Here is a 22595-nt window from a genome sequence, read left to right on the forward strand (position 1 = left end):
TTACAGGTTAAAGTCAATACTAAATTTCTTTTAAATATTCAAAAATACCTTATCATCCAAAACTTTAAAACCTGAATGCCAAATACATAACATATTTTAATATACAATGGCTTTTATGTATTTTTTCTATATTTAACACAAAATGTTACTATTTGGCAATTTGTTCCCAATTTCTATATTTAATCCTATTCTTAAAATCTCAAACACGGTCACTAAGAGCAAAAATCATATCATGGTAAGCAACTGGGGTGTCATCGGCTGGCTAAATTTACTTATCTATCAGAATTTTTGGCTGCGGTTGTTAATCTGGACCTGTGGACATCCGTAGGAGTGTTCTGAAGAACCTATTCAGCCTTTTTCTTTGTTCATTGTAATATACGTACTGTGTTAATAAGGGATTCCAAATTAGAGTCCTATAAATAGTGCTGGTGTCTTTTGCAACTTAAGTCTTTTGAGGTGAAGTTAAGCTGTAACAAATTCTTTTATTATCCTCTTTCAACTTTATGGCTTGATTCATGCAAATATTATTATGTAACCCCTTAATGGGCTGCTTATGCATCGATTGGATTAAACTAGTATATTTATGGCCTAATTCTATTTCAAATTCTTTGCATACTATTGCTACCTAGAAGATTCATATTTCTTATAAATAAGGAAATGGCATTCAATTTTGATTCTGGACGCATCTTCTAGCTCTGTGAATATGTCCCAAGATCTTTCTAGCAGCGTTATCACTGAAATAGATCTGTGTGTGTATTAGCTAATTATAAATACAGTAAGACTGTAACTAACAACTACAGAATCTTAGAGGCATGTAACAATCAGAAGTTATTTTGTTGGAGTCTGTGAGCCACTGGAGGTTGGTTAATCTGGACAGGGCTCTGCAGGGAAAACTCAGCTGTGATTCATGGCTCTTATCTTCCCCTGGGAGCAGTGGGCCTGCACAGGTATGTATTTCTCATAGTCATGGCCAAAATGTAAGTGAGTAAGCCCAGTTACACAAACACTTTTTAAGTCTTTGGCCACATCGTGCCTAATAGCATCCCATTGGTAATGTCAGGCACATTTTCTATGTCCAAGGCACAGCAAGTGACAATTTCATCTTGTGTTTCACCACTAAATAACATGTATCACTATTTTTCTGGCTTTTTATGTTTTCTTTCCAGCCCCTGTCCACCATATGACCCCTAAATTAGGTCTACATATTTTTCATTTTTGTTGTTGCAGCATCCCCTTTTAAGTATCATTTCCTGTATCAGCTATCTTTTGCTGCATAAAATAATAATAATAATTCAGTAGCTTAAGACAACAAAGTATTTCACCTGGCTGGATGCAAGGTCAGCTGACCTCCACTGGACCAGCTGGGCTTGGCTCCTTGGTAAGGTTGAGCTCAGATCTGCTTCATATGTTTATTTGGGGACAGCAGTTCCCGCGGGGGGTAGGGGGAGACTTTTCACAGTGACGGCTGAGGGATAAAAGAAGCCTAATCACACAAATTCTTTTCAGATTTCTGTAATCTGTCACATCAGATAATATCCCATTGTCAAAGCCTAGAATCCAGGGATGGGGAAAGCAACTCTGTCCATGGAAGGAGAGGAAAGAGAATGAGTATTTTTAACAATAATCTACCACAGAGATGAGGACTGACTATTTGCAAATGTGGATATATGCTAGTTACCACCAGAAATAAACAATTATTTTCAGTGACTCACTCTAATAGATGTGTGGGCATGGAAAAAATAAATCAGTGATGAGATATTAAAGAATTAAAGATTTTCATCCAAGTTCTGTCACTTATTCTACAAATAGAGAAATTAATTTCAATTATTTTAAATAATTTAAATAGAGATCCCAGTGAAACTGCTTTATTAAAACAGATATAAAGTATTTTTATATCTCCAACAAATGACTGATTTCTTAAATGGTTATGTGGGCTCCTTGGTATTCTCTGTCATATCAAAGAATTCTTCATTCATATACAGGCACGATATGAAGTTGGATAAAAACCATGTTAAAATTAGAAACATATATATATCCTCCCCTGTAAGGAAACAATATGAATAAGAAGCATTGAAAGAAATGAGTGAATAATTCAGGAGACAGCAGGCAGAAAGTCAATTATTTTAATACTGGCAAAGCCGAATTACATGTGTTTAAACTACTGTAAACCAACTTTTATTCAATATTTTTAATAAGCTGAAAAAAGTTTTCTGTCATGACAATGATCATATACAAATATAAAAAATTAGCAAAATAGAAAATCTAAAATTGAATGCATTCCTAAAATTATTTTAAAATTGTAAGTCTATTTTGCTTTTAATTCTCTATTTAGAATGCGCTTATCTTTGGAAAAAGAAATAGAACGGCTGGAGTCAGCTTTGTCTGTGTGGAAATGGAAGTATGAAGAACTGAAAGAATCAAAGGCAAAAAGTCTGAAAGAGGTAGGGAGACGCGTGATGGAGAGGAAGCAACTGACTGTTTTCTCTGTTCCGATGTGTAACCTGGTGGGCAGAAGACTGAGTAGACAAGAGGAAAGGAGGTTAAAAGATTGAATTCCCTCTATAAAAGGAATATTTGAACTCACGTATTAATAGTGGACTCAGTCAAACTCAAGCCATAAGAAATCTTGTTCTAAATAACACATGTTTTTAATGATCAACCACATGACACAATTAACTATCCATTCCAGGCACATGTGAGGGGACGGACAGCCTAAGATGCCATCATATCATAACATCTATAATAAACAACTTTATCTTACTCTTTTATAAAGCATTCTGAAAATATTAATTTATCTTAAGTGTATTTAGGTTCTTTTCACATTGGCATTATAGTTACTCAGAATCAGCCATTAGCCTTTATACATTTCCTTTGCACTTTCATCAATAAAATGCTGTCATGAACACTTTCCATGATTTATTAATATTCATTATTTAAATAATATTAATTGTGTGTATTTTGTGTACTAAAGCACTATGCTAGGTAAGTATGTGGGGTAGAATAATGAGCAAAGCAAATCAAAGAAAAATACTGAGCAAAAATAATGACAAGCTAAATGCTCTCCAATGAGTTAGCATTTAGTTCATCTGTGTGCTATATACATACATACATATATACACACATACAAACTGTACATGTGTTGACAGCTGTCGAAAGAAGCTGCATATCGAAATCAGTTATGTAATCATGCCTTAGTCTAAAGCACTCCTCCATCAGTTGTTTAAAAAGTGGGAAGCAGCATTCCTCTTTGTCTATGAAATTCCATACGAATGTTGTTTCAGCTTTGTTTCCAGCAAGTGATAAAGTGTAGAGTCATTGACTCAAGTTTGCAGAAATCCCATGAGGGAATATTCAAGAACCTTAGTTGCCAGCACTTGCCTTATTTATGGGTCACATGCAGACATCCTGATGTTCATAGAGCATAGTAATCATCATGCAGAGGTTCAGAACTAGTCGACGATGTCAACCCTGCGGACCACTGAGATTTGAAAAGAGGGAGGGACTTCCCTGGTGGTCCAGTGGTTAAGACTATGCTTCCATTGCAGGAGACACGGGTTGGATCCCTGGTTGAAGAACTAAGATCCTGCATGCCGTGTGGCACAGCCAAAAAAATAAATAAATAAAATAAAAATAAAAGAATGTTTTCCAAGAAAAGGGGTGGGGGGAACTTCCCTGGCAGTCCAGTGGTTAAGACTCCATGCTTACACTGCAGGGACACAGGTTTGATCTCTGGTCGGGGAACTAAGATCCTGCACGGCCCACAGCACAGGCCAAAAAAGAAGAAGCTGTTCCTCAGCTTTAGGAAACTGTTGAGTATTGCTCAAAAGGAGCTGCTTCCCCTCTCCTTTCACCTTATATTCTCTTCATTCCATAGCTAGAATTGAAAAATGACATCTACATTGAAAACATACAAGAAACAAAGTCAGTAAATGAAAAGAGGGAGAGAGTTTCCTAATACCCTTAAACAAGTATCTCCTGCCTAAAAATCATTTATTAACAGAAGGTAATTTCAGTGAGAACCACAGAAGGTTAGTTTGGGAATATTTTTCGATGAGGGGTAATTTAAACAAAGCTAACAAGCTAGATAAAGTTTATTTCTGCTTTATAAGTTCATGTTATATTGTCAGAGTGTTTTTGTTTCCAGCTTACACTGTGGGCATGTATGTAGTGTATGCGTGAACACACACATGCATTTGTGATGGATTCATCATATTTATATTCACAGGTACCTAACTGAACGTGGTCTCTGGGTGTGAGCACTGACAGTAAATTAATGTTCTACAGGAACAATATCTCATAACACAAAAACCGTGTTATGCTTACAGTGTAGGTGTGTTTGTCTTATAACGAGTTTTAAATTTGATTGAGAAAACTAATATTGAAGATAGAACTGGTCTTCAATTTAATTAAAATCATGCATTTACAATCTCTTGCCACTAATGGGCAGTGCAGACTTGATAACATCAATTTAACATTTCCAAAGCAGCTGTTTTTGAAAAAAGTCATGGTTTTCAGTTGGTTTACAAAACGATATGTATATTTTAAAATGTTTAATGTTTTCTATTCAAAGATGATATTTTGGAGTATCAAATTGGAAAATGTCTACTTTAAATTGCTTAAGAAAGCTTTATAGACGAGAAAAAATAAAATCAACGTAGCATTTTACAGTGTAAATTGGGTCTATATTTTGACACCCATGCAGAAGTATATATTAATACATATGTGACCCTTCAACTAGATAAAATGATAGGGCTTTTAGGGGCTTCCCTGGTGGTGCAGTGGTTGAGAGTCCGCCTGCCGATTCAGGCGACACGGGTTCATGCCCCTGTCGGGGAAGATCCCACATGCTGCAGAGCGGCTGGGCCCGTGAGCCATGGCCGCTGAGCCTGCGCGTCCAGAGCCTGTGCTCCGCAACGGGAGAGGCCACAACAGTGAGAGGCCCGCGTACCACCAAAAAAAAAAAAAAATAATAATAATAATAGGGCTTTTGGAACAAAGGAAACTTCAAGACTGTTACGGAAAATTTGTTTAAATATTTGAACTTTTGAATGTATGTTTCAGTTAGATGAACCACAACTTTGAACTTTGAAGAAAAGTGACAATGAATGAAAGAAAGAGTTTTTATTGTAGATGATGGAAAGTTAATTTAACAGAGATTTTTAAAATATTGTTTGAATTATTTATATGGGATTATTTTTAAAAAATATTTCTTTCCACTTCCTAAAGGGGGTTTATGATATTCATAGAGCCTTTGGAAGTCATGTGGCATAAACATATATTTAAGTTATTTTTATAAAACATTATGGAATGTTTAAAAAAATTTTTAGACAATAAATAAAAATACTTAGTCACATGTAATTTTTATATATTCTTTGTTTAATTGTTTTATAATAGATTATAAGAGAACAATAATCTTACGGTACATTTAGAAAGGTCATTGTACAGTAATTAAAGTGTAAAATATTTTAAATTCCCATAAGTTGATTGACAATCAGAAAAAGTTATTATGATACATCCTCTGGACCTTCCCATGAATTCTCCTTTCTTATTCCACTTCTCAACAATTCTGATAAATGACCTTTTCTTTCACTGTAGCTCTTCATCTATGAAAATTTTTGAATACCGTGTAATTCTTTTTTAGATACATGAAACTTACAAACAAATACACACGTGGCTAAAAACTGGCTGCTGGAATATTTAGCAATTTTTAGAGCTGGAAACAGATGTGCTTAATAGAGCAGAATTTTTAAAAATGTATTTGGAAGTCTGGTGTGCTTTAGAGGGAGATCTTTCTTAAATTACTGACATTTAGAGAAGAGTAAATATGAGAATTTAATTGCAAAATTGAATAGGTATTTAAAATGCAACCAAGATGATGAGCGGCAGAGACGGTTATATTCAAAATGCTGTTCCCATGCTGAATCTAATACTTAGTCAGCTTTTCCTCTGCACGTCTGTAAATATTGATTTGGAATTAGATTATGAATTCCAAGAGTGCTGTAATGACAAGTTTTATGAAATCTCATGATCTAGAGAATCAAATATTCAGATAAGTAACATTGATTACAAATAAGTATGGTACCTTGCTTTAACAATAAATGACTGATTCTTTTCATAATGGAAGATTATTTTTACCATATGTGGAGAAAACTGCTAGCATCTTAAAATTGGTCTCAAGCTAAAAAAATGAAATGGCAACTTTTTAATCTTCCTTTGAAAATTTTGTGTTTTTACCTGGTATCTTTTTAAGGATTTTATTTAGAAATCTTTTACCTTTTTGCGATAATAGCGACATTTCTAGTAGTTTATAATTTACAGTGTTCCTTTACGAATATTTTATAAATATTTGTATGAAGTACTTAGGGAGACACAGGCTTCATGGGGCCTCTTTATGGTACTAATAGCTGACATTGAAGCCTTATCTGAAACGCCTCAAAACACCTTTCTAATTTGAGGGAAATAGAAGGTTAGAATTATGAGTTATCTGTAGCTAAAATTCTATACTGATACCTTCACTTTAAAAAAGGTTGTGTCAGGTGGGAGCTACTCTGCCCACATAAAGAGAGGGTCCTTGAAGATACTTAATTGAAATAGGCATATGGTAGAGTATGGGTACAGTTGTTAGCTCGAAGCTAATTTCAAAGCTGTCTCATATTGCTATTTTTGTGACTTAAAGGAACTACTCCCTAGAAATGACCCAGAACATTAATGTAGGTTGTCAATTCTAACTCCTCCCCTCCCCTCACCCAGGCGGAGCCATCCTGTCTCCTCCTCTTGCCCTCTCTTCTAGGTTCCTTGCCCAGCACTGTTGACCTATTCACTTGTCCACCCAGCAAGCAGGGTGACAGCTCTCAAAATGTAAACTGGATCATAAAAACACTTCAGTGACTTCCCGCTATCCAGGTCCAGCTGGCTAAGCCACCTGATGTCGACAGTTTAGTGGATGCCCGGTAATAATACCCCTCTTTCCACCCCAACTGCTCTAAAAGGCAATGCCCCAAATTCCAGCAGACAGTACCCAGCAGTGAAATATTTTTGATGCATATACATTCCCTACCTGTGTTTGGAGTCCAGCCTTCTCCTTCTGTCACTGACTCCGCTGTGCCCTGAGCTCTCAGAGGTCATTTAGCTGGACAGTCTGCATCAGACCAGAGATTAGACACAGGAGAGAATGGGGGTGGGGGTCACGTGAGGACGGTTTGTATGGACCCGGCCAGGAGTGCTGTGCATTGTTTCACTTATTCACGAGTACTCATTGCCTTATATGTGTGTGTGTGTGTTTGTGTTTATGTTTATATTTTCTGTTTCAGGCTGTTTTTTTTTCATCGAACCAGTCACACAACAACCCTTTCACCTCCCATCCACCAGTCACATCTTGCCATTAACTTCAGTTTACATGTCACTTTATAAAAGGGAATGGTTTTATTCCCGAAAAAACTTCCTTTACTATTTTCCCTCGGAGAATTGTACAAGATTTTTAAAAGACCTTATCAACTGCAATTATTTTTTGGTTTACTTTTTATTTGCCTTTCCCACTGAACTCTGAATTTCATGATAATATATGTCACGTCTGCTTTATTCATTTGCCTCTATGCAGTGCTGATCAAACGTGGTTATGATTTGTGAAGACCAAAGCTTTTTTATCTAGCTCTATATGCTTGTATTCCTGAATGGTGGCTATGGCTATAGTGTAAGGAGAGTAGTTGAGATCCTAGTTTTTCTTTTTTTGTTTTGTTTTGCTAGTTATTTCTTTTAAGTTTTTTTTTCATGGAAAGGCATTTTATTTTAAATAAAGCAGTGTGTGCATGTCAAGCCTTTTATTACCTGATGAGGCTACTGCTCTACATCCCTGAAGATTTTAGATTTTCCAGGGCACTGGAGTGAACCTTTGCCCCTAACATCCTATCCATCATGAAAATCTGTTTAGCTTGTTCTTTGCCAGATATAAATTAGCTTATCAGGACAAAGAGTGAGGCTGATAAAATACCATATTAGAATTCTATAAATGTATAAGAACAATGAAGCCTATGGGACACCACTTTGCTCATACAAGTGCCCTCAAGACCTTTTTAAACAAACGTAATTAAGAATAATGTAAGCACTAAATTACATAAGTCAGAATTAATTGAACTACTAGTGGATAATTCATAGACATCACCAAGGTAACCCTCAGAACACTGAGATGACTTCCTTAACTCTGAGGCTATTGTAAGTATTATGAAAGAAAATTAGGCTCTTCAGAATCTACTTTACTTGTAGAAACATAAAATGATGAAAAGATAGGTTGAAATCAGATGTTTTAGCATCTGTTTAAGTTAAGCAACACTATTTTAAAATTTAAAACGCAGTACAAAGGAGCCAGCTGATATTTAATTAATCTATACAAATTAATAGTTTGAGAATGATGTTAAAAGTAGGTTGAAAAGAAATAAAATATAAGGTCCCTAAAGGAGTGACACAGTGACAATGGCCTCACATAGAGAGGAACATTCAGTCTGCAAAACATCTTTATTTTCTATTCCAGCTGACAGGACACTTTCCAGCGATGCATACCTCATACATCCAAAGATTCTGGTTTTATCTTTTCCTATAAGAAATCCCTATGCAGGGATATTCAGTTAAGACCATTCTGAAGATAAGGATCTTCCTTTTAGTAAATAGCATGAGGATTTTTACCTGCAGGAGCAGTTTTCATGTTGAAAAGGGATTGAATCAAGGCACTCTGCTCATCTTAGCCCTGCCATGTACTGACACCAAAGGTGTTGATTGTATACACCTGAGTGAAAGAATCAGCTATAAAACATAGCATGCCATTTAAAAATTCTCTACGGTATAAAAGATCTGGAACAATAAATTAAAAATTGTTCATTCTTTTCATATACATTATGTATCATTTTGTAACTCTATAAACGTCCCTTTTTGTTTTTTCAAATATATAGTTTAAAGACAAGGACACTGGAATTAGGAGTACATGACTGCGGGGGATTTAGAGGGTGACCTTTTTTTTTTGGTGGTGGGGCGTTCCAAGTGTTTCTAATGATTTTGTTTAGCTTTACTGAGGTATAAATGATATACAAAAAATTGAGCACAGTGTATGCATTTTGATGAGTTTGGACATATATATGCATACATCCATGGTACCACCATCACACCGAGGCACTAAATATATACATTACCTCCAGCATTTTTCTTGTGTTCTTATGTGTATGTGTGTATGTGTGCTTGTTTGTGGTAAGAACACTTCACATGAGATCTATCCTCTTAATATTTTGGGTTGGCTAAAAAACTCGTTCGTTTCTTTTTTTTTTCATAAGATGGCTTTTTGTAGTGCTTTTTGTGTTTTTGTCTTTAACTTCATTCGAAACAATTTTGTTAGATTGTATTGAGACAGCTGTCGTATCAGCGTGCATTAAAAAAAAAAACTAATCAAAAAAACCCAAACAAACAAAAAAAACTAATCAAAGATGGTGAATTTTTGTGTAGTCATTTTAATATTGAAGATGGAAGAAAACAGCAATATTTTCGGCATATTATGCTTTATTATTTCAAGAAAGGTAAAAACACAACTGAAACGCAAAAAAAGATTTGTGCAGTGTATGGAGAAGGTGCTGTGATCGAATGTGTCAAAAGTGGTTTTTGAAGTTTCATACTGGAGATTTCTCACTGGATGATGCTCCGCGGTCCGGTAGACGAGTTGAAGTTGATGGTGATCAAATCGAGACATTAATTGAGAACAGTCAACGTTATATCACGTGGAGATAGCCAACATACTCAAAATATCCAAGTCAAGTTTTGAAAATCATTTGCACCAGCTATTGGTGCAAATGGTTATTTTAATTGCTTTGATGTTTGGGTTCTACATAAGTTAAGTGAAAAAAACCTTCTTGACCGTATTTCCGCATGCAATCCTCTACCAAAATGTAATGAAAAAGTTCTGTTTTTAAAACAAATTGTGATGGGCAATGAAAAGTGGATACTGTACAACAATGTGGAATGGAAGAGATTGTGGGGCAAGTGAAATGAACCAGCACCAACCACACCAAAGGCCGGTCTTCATCCAAAGAAGGTGATGTTGTGTATGTGGTGGAATTGGAAGGGAGTCCTCTATTATGAGCTCCTCCCGGAAAACCAAATGATTAATTCCAACAAGTACTGCTGGCAGTTAGACCGACTGAAAGCAGCACTCGATGAAAAGTGTCCAGAATTAGTCAACAGAAAATGCATAATCTTACATCAGAATAATGCAAGACTGCGTGTTTCTTTGATGACCAGGCAAAAACTGTTACAGTTTGCCTGGGAAGTTCTGGTTCATCCACCGTATTCACCACACAGTGCACCTTTGGATTTCCATTTATTTCGGTCTTTACAAAATTCTCTTAATAGAAAACATTTCAGTTCCCTGGAAGACTGTAAAAGGCACCTAGAACAGTTCTTTGCTCAAAAAGATAAAATGTTTTGGGAAGATGGAATTATGAAGTTGCCTGAAAAATGGCAGAAGGTAGTGGAAGAAAAGGATGAATATGTTGTTCAATAAAGTTCTTGGTGAAAATGAAAAATATGTCTTTTATGTTTACTTAAAAACCAAAGGAACTTTTTGGCCAACCCAATATTTTAAAGGACACAATACTATATTGTTAACTAAAGTACTATGTTGTACAACAGATCTCTAAAACTTATTCATCTCACACAACAGAAACTTTGTATTCATTTAAAAACAACTCCCCATTTTGCCCTCCCCCAACCCCAACCCCTGGTAACAACCATTCTATTCTCTGCTTGTGTAAATTTGACTATTTTAGAAATACCTCATATAAGTGGCATCATGCTATGTTTGTCTTTTTGTTACTGATTTATTTTACTTAGCATAATTTCCTCTAGGTTCATCCATGTTGTTGCAAATGGCAGGATTTCCTTACTTTTAAGGCTGAATGATATTCCATTGTACGTATATACCTCATTTTCTGTATTCATTCACCTGTCAGTTTGGGTTGTTTCCATATCTTGGCTGTTGTGAATAATGACGCAGTAAATGTGAGGTTTCAGGTATCTGTTAGAGATCCTGATTTCAATTATTTTGGTTATATACCCAGAAGTGGGATTGCTGGATCACATGGTACTTATATTTTTAATTTTTGGAGGAAACACTATACTGCTCTCCGAAGTGGAGATTTCCCATATACCTCCTGTCCCTACACATACAAGCCTCTCCAATTGTCAACATCACTCAACAGAATGGTACATTTTTTACCAAGGATGAACCTATGCTGACACATCATAATCACCCAAAGTCCACCATTTACCTTAGGGTTCACTCGGTGTGAATGTACCTTAGGGTACATTCTGTGGGTTTAGACAAATGTATGATGATATATTTCCACCATTATGGTATCATACGTAGTGTTTTTACTGTCCCCCCAATCCTCTGTGTTCCACATATTCATCCTTCCTTGCCCCACCTCCTTCAACACCTGGCAACCACTGATATTTTCTTGTCTCCATAGATTTGCCTTTTCAGAATGTCATATAGTTGGAATCATACAGTATGTAACTTCTTAAGACTGGCTTCTTTCACTTAGTGATATGCTTTCCTCCATGTCTTTTCACAACTTGATAGCTCCTTTCTTTTTAGGGCTAAGTAATATTCCATTGAGTGGATGTATCACAGTTTATCCAGCTACCTGCTGAGGGACATCTTGGTTGCTTTCAAGTTTTAGCAGTTATGGATAAGGCTGCTGTGAACTTCTGTGTGCAGGGCTTTATGTGGTTTTCAGTCTCTTTTCATTTAATTATTATCCCCTGGTGAAATGAGTTCCTGTCTTAGATTATTTTATGGGTCACTGACCACCTTCTAGACAGCAGCATTTGAGTGAGGCATCCTCGGGATTGTGCCCAGGATCACATCTCAAAGTACGGCAAGTTATGTGGGAGGAACTGAGTGTACCTGCTCTGTTGAGAAAGGGTTATGGATGTGGTGGAGACTCAGGGCATCACTGTCTCCTCTTTAGGGCCGTGGTGCATCCTAATTAGTACCAGAGGTTTTAAAGAGACTTAAGAAATCATAAAGACAGAAGGCTCCTTTAGCTGGTATTTTTAGAGGTATCATATGGGAGAACTGAAAAGGCACAGGTGACACACAAGAACAAAGAGTATTCTTTGAAATGCACTTTAGAATGTATAATTATCACTTGAGGAAATTTTCCTTTGTAATATAGTTCTCAGGTTACGATCAAAGTCGGTCGAAGATATAATTCTATATTCACATTAAACATCTTCTGATATATACAAAATGAGTTGCTGATGAAATCTCATGAGAGTTCTCACATGGATAATCTGGATATTATAAAAAATGGTAAATAATCTTTTAATGCAGTTGTACTGAATTAGCAGAATCCATTAGATTCAACTGAAAATAATTTTTAAAAATATATCTGTCCAGCTGTCTCTTGAAAGATTTTGATTTAATTCGTTAGGAGTACCGATTACATATCTGTGTTTTTAGAAGCTCGTTATCCTGGTGTGCACCTTACATTGATATCTGCTGCTCTAAAACATCACCTGGGGAGGGGATTGGGGACTGTGGAAATCCCCAAAACCAGTTGTGACCATTTTATGTTAAAGATCAACTTGACTTGGCCACCACCAAGTGCCCAGATATCTGGTCAAACATTATTCTGGGTGTGTCTGTGAGGGTGTTTAGGCATGAGATTAGCATTTGAATGAGTAGACTGAGTAAAGCACATTGCCCTTCCTAATGTGGGTGGGCCTCATCCAATCAACTGAAGGCCTGAATAAACAAAAAGTCCAACTCTCGTGCAGGTAAGAGGGAATTCGTTCTGCCCAACTGTCTCTGACCTGGGGCATCAGTTTTACCCTGGTTTTGGACTTGAACTGAAACATCAGCTTTTCCTGGATCTGGAACATGTTGACTCAGGTGGGAGCTCTACCATGAGCCCTTCTGGCTCTCAGGTCTTTTAACTTGGACTGGAGCTTTCACCACTGGCTCTCCTTGGTCTTCAGCTTGCCGACTGTAGATCTTGGGAATATGTGTGTGTGTATATATATATGTGTGTGTGTGTGTCTTAGTCTGTTTCTCTAAAGAACCTTAATACACCAACTTTACTGGAAAAGTCATAACTTGACCATACCTGCTTGCTGCAAGTCCTGGTTTATTTCCACTCAATGATTTTTCTCTCTTTTGCCAGTTGTGCAATTGGCATTGGAAGCACTGCATGTACTCCTAGTTAGTAACATCAATTATAAAGTGAAATATATACTTTATATATTTTATGATTTCTTTGGCCTATTTTCCATTGTTCTGACTTTTTTTTCACTATTTAGATGGCTTTAGCTCTTTAGCTGATTCTAGACATTGCATTGTTTACACAAAAAAGCATAAAATCCCAAAGAAGAAAAGTGATTTTATCAACTATTTGGTTGTGGGAAAGATTTGTACAGGTCAGGCTCCAGTCTCCAATGATTTCAAAACGCCATATGTTAGGGGAGAGTAAGAATGCATTAACAAATTTCAAGTCACCAAATTAGTGAAAAATCATGTAAAATGGAATGTTTCCAAGAGTAACTTAATTACATTACCAACAGCATCACATGCATAAGTTCAAGTGCCATTTTAGTATTGACAGAGAGAGTTTAAGTGTGAAATGTTCGAATTCATTTTGAATTACATTCTCAATGTTTAATTATGAAATACACAGAGAAGTGGGTGATGAGGCTTTTTGATTCTTCATAAAATAGGGGTGCCAATGAGACAAATTAAGAGATGAAAACTCATGTTTCATACTTAATTTGATTAAGTATGCTTCTAACAGAAGCTCTTTGTGATTTTAAAATTAAATTAGAAGGCGTAATTGCTATAAATCTTTTGACTAAAATAATCTTTGCTTTTTACATATTTTAATAGATTTATTGAGATATAATTCACATACCATACAACTCATTGTAAAGCATATAATTTGGTGTTTTTAAAATATATTCACAAAGTTGTGCAACGGTCACCATAATCAACTTTAGAACATTTCATCAGTCCAGAAAGAAACCCTAGATCCATTAGCAGTGACTCCTTACTTCCCGCCAATCCCCACAGCTTTAGTTAATTACTAATCTAATGTAATACTGTAGATTTACCTATGCTGGGCATTTCATATAAATGGAAATTTATGACTGGCTTCTTTCAACTTACATAGGTTTTTGAATAGAGTTTCTATAATCTGCCTTTCTACCAATTCTTCCTGTTACAACTCAAGAACATAAACATGTTGAATTTTTTTATGGCAACCTCATTTAGAAAAAACTATTAGGAGGCATAAGTTTCTGTTTCCCATAAGAAAATATATTAACATTTAGCTGTTTTATTCATGTCTGAAGCAAGATGTAAACATTTTAAAATTATATTACTTTTCTTAAATGAAAATATTGATTTTGACAGAAGTACAGGTCATCAAGAGACCAAGACTAAGTAGGAAAACAAAGAAAACAAAGAAAAACATTTCAATTTCTAAAGCTTTGTCGAAATGTAAGATATTTTTTCATTATTACCAAAGTTGGCACTCTTTTTTCACTTGGTGAAGTTAAATCACATACTTTAGCTCTAAAAAAAATATATTCAAACATGAATATTTGATTTTCCTAGTTTTATACTATGGTAATTATGTGCAGCTTCAGGCAATATTTAATTAAGAATTAAACCATGCTAATCCTTTAAAAACCCCATTTTTCTAAAAGTAAAAATCTGAAACATGTTTTTCCTCCCCAAGAACTATGATATTCTATAATTTCATGTTCTTTGTGAGCTAAAGGACTTGGAGCTCTGTGTGTGTGTGTGTGTGTGTGTGTGTGTGTGTGTGTGTGTGTGTGTGTACTTGGAGAACAATACTCTGTGGAGTTTAAAAGCCTTAACAGCAACAATTAAAATGGTATCACATTCAAAAATATATCTTGAAGATGCTTCTATTCATGGATAGGAAGACTCAATTCTGTCAAGATGCTAGTTCTTCCCAACTCAATCTATGGATTCAATGCAGTCCCAATCAAAATCCTAGCAAGTTGTTTTACGGATATTGAAAAACTGGTTCTAAGGATAATAGGGAGAGGTAAAAGACCCAGAAGAGCTGGTACAATATTGAAGGACAAGAACAAGTTGGAGGATTGATGCTGCCTGACTTTAAGACTTACTATAAAGCTACAGTAATCAACACAGTGTGGCACTGGCAAAAGAATAGACAAATAGACCAATGGAACAGAATAGAGAATCCAGAAATAGACCCACATAAATATAGTTAACAAATCTTTGACAAAGGAGCAAAAGCAATACAATGGAGCAAAGATAGTCTTTTCAACAAATTGTGCTGAAACAACTGGACATCCACATGCCAAAAAAAAAAAAAAAAGAATCTAAACACAGGCCTTACACTTTTCCCCAAAATTAGCTTAAAATAGATCATAGATCTAAATGTGAAACACAAAATTATCAAATTTCTAGAAGATAACATAGGAGAAAACTGGATGACCTTGGGTATAGTGATGACATTTTGGATAGAGCAAAAGTGTGATCCATGAGTGAAATAATTGATAAACCAGACTTCACTAAAATCAAAAACTTTTGCTCAGCTAAAGACAATGTCAAGAGAATGAAAGGACAAGCCAAGGACTGGGAGAAAACATTTGACACATCTGATAAAGGACCATTATCCAAAGTATACAGAGAACTCTTAAAGCTCAACAATAAGAAGATAAGCAATTGGATTAAAAAATGGGCCAAAGACTTGAACAGACACTTCACCAAAGATGTGCAGATGGAGAATAAACATATCAAAAGATGCTCACACATCCTATGTCATCAGGAAAATGCAAATTAAAACAACAGTGAAATACCACTACATACCTATGAGAGTGTCCAAAATCCAGAACACTTGACACCAAATGCTGGCTAGGATGTGGAGCAACAGGAATTCTCATTCATTGCTGGTGAGAATGCAAAATGATACAGCCACTTTGGAAGACAGTGTGATGACTGTAGTTAATAATATTGTATTGAGTTACTACATAGTAACTCAAAAGTTACTGTGAGAGTAGAGCTTTAATATTTTCGCCATAACAGCAAAAACAAAATGGTAATTATGTGAAGTGAAGGATGTGTTAACTAACCTTATTATTGTAAACATTTCACAATATGTACGTGTATCAAATCATCACATTGTACACCTTCAACTTACACAATGTTACATGTCAATTATGTCTCAGTAAACTGGAAAAATATACAAAAAATATTTTAAGGCACATTTGGTAGTTATAAATGATGGAAAAAAAGAACACTTTCTTCATTGCTGGCTTTGAGCAATTTGATTTTAATGTGTGTTGCTGTGATCTCTGCATATATCTTTGTTCTTGGGGGTGTGTTGAATTTCTTGGATCTGTGTGTTCATACTTTTTATTAAATTTGGAAAATTTCTCATCATTATGTTTTTTAAATATTTGTCTTCGTCCCTTTGTCAGGGATGCCAATTATAAGTACGTTAAGACTCTTGAAGTTGTCCCACTGTTTGCTAATTGGCACCCAGTGTAGTCCTACTGGGGTGAGTGAATGGTGAGTACTGGGTGGCTTGGAAGGGGAAGTTTGGTCAGTGGCAATATACCAAGCACCTTGGTTGTTCCTGAGTTTTCAAATGTTCTTCGCTATGATTAGGTTATCACTGTTTGCTAACTGCCTTCCCATAGAGACCGGGCAATAGAGGTGCTATCTCCTTCAATGTTTACATTTCAAAGAGATAGTTCCCAGGTCCTAGAGAAGGACCCCCCAGGGTTATAAAGCTGGCAAAAGGCTGGCAGATTCATGCCTCAAAGGGGCAGGGAAAGAATTTACAATTACAAGTTGTTGTTGTTGTTTTCAAAATAAACACTCTAAGACAATGAAAGCCAAGGACCTGTAGTCACAAATAAACCCCTCTAATTTTAGTCAGGCTGAGGAAAACATTAAGCCCTCTTGGTCACTTCTAATTCTATCATCTTTGTACTTTCTGGGCCAGTTTCAATTGATGAATTTTTCTCCTCTTTATGGGTCATGCGTTCCTATTTGTTTGCATAACACGCAATTTTTGACTGGACTTCTGTCATTAGCAATTTTTTCTTGTTGGGTGGCACTGAATATTTTCATTTTTTAAAATTATTTTTGAGCTTTGTTCAGAGATGTAGTTTTATTACTTGGAAATAATTTAATCTTTTTTGTCTTAAAGCCTTTAAACCTTGTTAGATAAGACCAGAGCAGCATTTAGTCTAAGGCTATATTTCCTACTGACTATGGAGGCAAAACCATTCTGAGTCCTTTTTGTAATGGAAATGTGAATTATGAGGTCTTCCATTTTGGCAGCTGGCAATAGGAATTATTACTGGCCTTCTGTGAGGCCTAGGATGTGTTTCTTTTAATTCTCTTGGGGGTTAGTTTTCTTACAAGTATGGTCAGATCACCACCCTGGTGAGTACTCTGCAGACCTTCAGGGTTCCCCTCTACTCCGTTCTCTCCGCTCTGGTACCTTTGCCTCAGCTACCCCTCATCCCATCGCTCCCAGCTTCACCCAAACTCGGAGGTACCACCAGCTTCTTCCTTGCTTCCCCTCCCTACCCTGTGAACTGAAACTCCTTCCAGGTAATAAACTGGCTATTTTTAGGGCTCTTTTTGTTTTCTCAGGGATTGCCTGATAATCAACGTCTTTACAACAATTGTTTCTTCCATTTTTCTTGCTTTTTAGTGGTTTCAGTTTGGCAAATTTAGCTTCTGTGACTCCATCTTGTTTACCAGTCAGTAGCATTTTGATTATGTATTAGAAGTATGTTTGTGTTTTTTTATCTTGTTTCCATTTAAATATTATTTTTTGAAAAAGCAGTCAATTTTTATACAGAATATGGGTTTATATATGTTTTGTGAATGTTTTGATAAGTCATGATAACCTGTTTTAAAATAACTCATATTTTTATTCAAGATATTTTATTTTTTACTGAATTAAAAGAACAAAGGTCATTACCCTTTTTTGTGTAACATTTTATTTTTTACATGGTTTCTAAGCTGTTAATCACCCTTCCTTTTACTAATTTATCAAGAGATAATTCACATGAAGCTCAGACATTTTAATTGGATATATCTTATTAAGTGTGTTTTAATATGTAGGTTTTTTTTATATTTCTTTTTCCTTTTTTCCTTCTTATAATTTATTTAAAAAGCCAAGTCATTTGTCCTGAAGTTTTATTTTGGATTTTAGAGATTGCACCTTAAGGTACGATTTGCTACATTTCTCTGTTCTCTATATTTCTTATAAAATGGTAGCTGGATCAATAGGTTTGATGTAATTCTCTTTCAGGATGTTCTCCTAGGTGGGGTATTCTTCCCTTAAGAAGCACATGGTATTTGGGTGTCCCTGAGGTGCTAGCAGACCGATGCTCATTGCCTAGAACCATCGATTAATTCGGGGCTGCAAAATTGTGATATTCTCTTATTTCTCCTTAAGCTATTAGTTGGAATATTTAAATGAAGAGAACTTCTCACATAATACTTTATGCATTTAGATATAGTCAGGATACATGAGAGATTATTTTCCCTTTCTTTACCAATTTACAAAATAATAAATTAGTTCACTAGCATTCCCCAGTGTTAATCAAACTAGTATTTTTAGTATCATTATGAATTCATGAATTTAAACTTATTGAGTGTGCTTTAACATACTGCAATTATTATCCCTACTGATATTCAAAAATTCCCATATTTAGAGAGCAGAAACTTCTTAATATTGGCTACTGAGAACATTTGATGCAATCCTAGAAAACTCTTACAGTTTCCTTACTCTGTGGTATGACAAAATATACTAGATATACCAAAATATCTTTGTTTTAGATCTGGAATAAGCCGTTTCTTCAGAGTCCTGGATTCTCAGTGAGGAATAGCTCAAGACCACAATCTGTGTGTAGAAATGTGCTGAGATGGTCATTATTTCCAGGCCATTTCAGTGGAAAGAACTGGTAAATTTATAAATATGTTGAATCTCCTTTATCATTCTCCTCTGTTCATCACAGTTTGTTCATTACTTTTGGTTATTTAGCATCTTATTTCTTTTTACCTTGTCTCTTAAGGCAGCATCTGTTGCACTTTTTTGCTCTTGTGTTCCTTTTAGCTTATTCGGAAGTGATTTTTATTTCTAATTCTTTCCTGAATATTATTATATTTCTGAATATTTAAAATTCTTGGCTGCATTGCTCTTTCATGTTATTTATAATTTTATTGATGTTGTTTTGGTCACATTGAAAAATTTGATTCTTCTTTTTCTCTAGTGGGCATGTATGTCTAGAATGTTCTCACTATTTATATCATATTCTCATTGTATTTAAGATCATTCTATTCCTCATTCTTTTGTCCTTATATAACACTACATATGATTCAACTATGACCCTCTTTTGTTGCTCATTCTTAAATGGATTTAGGTGTTTTTGGTACATAGGAGGGAAAGTGGGTGAATAAAGAAATGTTTGCTAGCTTCGCTGCTTTAGAGCTCATTACTCTTAATATTTGTGCAGTGTGCCCCAGATTATGGCCTTGTCCTCTCCAAAACCTCCTGGCCCTGTTCTCCGGCAGACTTCTACATGGATCCCTTCTCTGCCTTTATTGCCACTGTTCCTCTCAATGTGGATCCTGTTCTCAGCATTATCCTCTGAGGGGAGGGGGTATTTTTAAAAGAAGTCTTATCTGCTTTTTTTTTTTTTTTTGCGGTACGCGGGCCTCTCACTGTTGTGGCCTCTCCCGTTGCAAAGCACAGGCTCTGGACGCGCAGGCTCAGCGGCCATGGCTCACGGGCCCAGCCACTCCGCAGCATGTGGGATCTTCCTGGACCGGGTCACAATCCCGTGTCCCCTGCATCGGCAGGCGGACTCTCAACCACTGCACCACCAGGGAAGCCCTGTCTGCTTTTTTAAAGAGTATATAGGGTAGAGACTGCTCCAGTTCTTCAGACTTTACAATGGCCCTCTCGCATAAGCTCCCCAGTTAGAAATTGTGAAACTCCCCTAGTTTCATCTACTGTTTTCATGTTGACTTGACACACTTCCCAGGTATTGTATATTGTCAGTTTGGGGTTCTCCTGTTCTCAGATCACGATGATTCCATTTAGTTTTCTCAAGCAGCTGTTGATCTCCTGCAATTCTTGAAGCTGTGAGTGGGTTGTCTTAACCCACTTGTATCTTGGGGTCCATAGGGACAACTTGTCACCTAATTTTGCTGTAGGTATCTATAGGTTTTTTAGTTTGTTGTTCTCATTGCTCTGTTTTCATGGAAAGATCTGACGTCATTAAAATAATTACCACCACCAGACCACTGCCTTCTTTTCACAGTTCCCCACGGGGATAGTAATTTGGTTTTCAACCCCAGATTTCCAACTTCCACATGGGGCCTTCAAAAATTGATCTGCCTAAGGAAGTACTTTGCAAGCAAGTTATCTTAGCCCACATTACCCTCCACCCACTTTGCAAATGAAAGGCATATTTATCTTTCTGATCCCTTGATCCCCAGTGTTATTTTAGAACATTTTGCCAGACTGAGAAAAACTAAAGAGTGCCAGACACAGAGACATTTTAAAGTATTGGTATTAATAAGCCAACTAACGAATGAGTCACAAAACCTTTGGCATGTCAGGTGGTTCCTACTTTTCCTTTTCATAAAAATACTGGAATAGGACCTAATGGATTGGTCAGTTTATAGATAATAAAAAATAAATTTTGATATAAAATCAAAATGTAGCTTTGCCGTATATTTAGTAGGATATTAAAAAATAACACAAACAATGGCTGGTATAACAAAATATCTTCCATTTCTGTCAACATGTGTTATCAACTTTCTCAGTGCTCCTATTTTGAAAAGAATAAATAAAACTGATGACAATTCTTATTTTATTCTATCAATAAGTAATTTCATCCACTGATTAACAAACTAATTGAAAAAATGTGTCTATCTGTCTCATAAAGAGATGCATTTCCATTAAATGATTAGTTTATATTTAGTAATTATTTATCGCAATATGTGCTATCCCATCTTATTTTTAAGCCACCATGTACCTGTAATAATACTTAAGGTAATTCAATCCAAAAGAAACTTTTTAACATTTGGAACCTTACAGTTGTAATATATATAATACACACATATTTTATATACATAATTTTATTGCATGTTGTAGAGTAAAAACATCTTCAAGTATAAACATATGTTACAGTAAGATGATGTGGAGGAGGTGGAATAGAAATAAAAGTTTAAGAAATAAAATTAACAATATAATTTTTTTTGAACAGATGACAGTGAATATCACATTTCTATGGATTTTAGATATTGCATGAAGTGTGATGCAACCATTTTATTTAAAGTGTCAATATTTAAAATTCACCAGAAATTTTACTTTTTGAATCTAAATAAATATAATATTTTAAGACAAACTTTAAAAAGGTAGAGGATACATTAGCATGAGAGAAAAAGAATTTAAAGACCACTAAAATCAGTTATCTAGTGTTTTTATTTTGACTTGAAGGATACAATAAAATTTGCATTAATCATACTTAAACATTCCTTAGTATCTTTACTACCCTTCTTTAAGGTTGAGGGAGGGATTTAGGTAAAGTTTACTTAAAAGAATTTTTGGCTAAGTTTTGGAGCTATGATATAAGTGATGACATTTTGGAGGCTTCTCTGTACACTTACAGTTGATTCAAGTTACTTGAATGAACTGAACCTCGTTGTTAGCTGTCCCTAGGTCCACTGCATTTTGGGTAGCCTTCTATTGGGGCACATTTCCTTCTTACATTCCTCACCTTTCATGAGAATATGGTATCCCTACCAGAACCTGCCTAACTGTTAAACATTTGGTCTTATATTCTGAACTAGTTGATAGTCAATACTTATCCCAAAAGCCAAATTATAAATGTATGTATCAACATGAAGGCAATGGGAAGAGCTGTTAAAGTGTGTTGACCAGGGTCAATCTGATTACAATAAAACAAATAACTCAAACTTCAGTGTGAAGAAGAGATTTGGGGGCATGGGTGATGATGAAACTGTTGTGAGTCTAACATGGTAATCCGGAAAAAAATAATCAGATGCCCTAAGCTTGATGGGGGATGTGGAGAGATGTGGAGAGTTGAGAAATATACAATTGAAAGAAATCATGATGCTTGGTGATTAATTGAATGTTGAATGCATTTTCCTTCTCCTATATTATATGATTAAATAAGAAAATATTTTTATTTATATTACACAATATTTTTATTTTCTAGACATTTTCTCCTGAAAGATTTTTCCACTCTATGCTAAATCTAAATGTATTAGAGTAAATATTTATGCATAATGTTGCTAATTTTCCAGAAGCAAATTATGGCAGATATTTCTCAAGTCAGAGATATGATAAGTTGCCTGGTTTAACCTTTCACAAATACTGCAGTATGAAAAGAGGAATTTTAATGAGGAATTTTAGAATTATACTGTAATGCAATTTCAAAAAAAAAAAAACTATTGCAAGAGACTATACTTGACTGAATTTTAAATAAAGGGACATGAACTTGGA

General features: G+C 35.5%; 1 protein-coding gene across 1 annotated transcript in view; it reads left to right on the top strand.

Annotated features, from left to right (window-relative positions):
* Positions 1-22595, top strand: part of CCDC102B (coiled-coil domain containing 102B) — a 196347-nt gene that overhangs the window by 8591 nt on the left and 165161 nt on the right. Inside the window, exon 3 of the mRNA XM_022584305.2 lies at positions 2333-2441. Within this exon, the coding sequence (XP_022440013.2) occupies positions 2333-2441 (109 nt within the window). The remainder of the gene's footprint in view (positions 1-2332; positions 2442-22595) is intronic.

This window comes from Delphinapterus leucas, chromosome 14 (genome assembly GCF_059928025.1).
Source record: "Delphinapterus leucas isolate spDelLeu-1000000601 "Yukka" chromosome 14, BTC_Dleu_Yukka2, whole genome shotgun sequence".
In the NCBI taxonomy this organism is placed as follows: domain Eukaryota; kingdom Metazoa; phylum Chordata; class Mammalia; order Artiodactyla; family Monodontidae; genus Delphinapterus; species Delphinapterus leucas.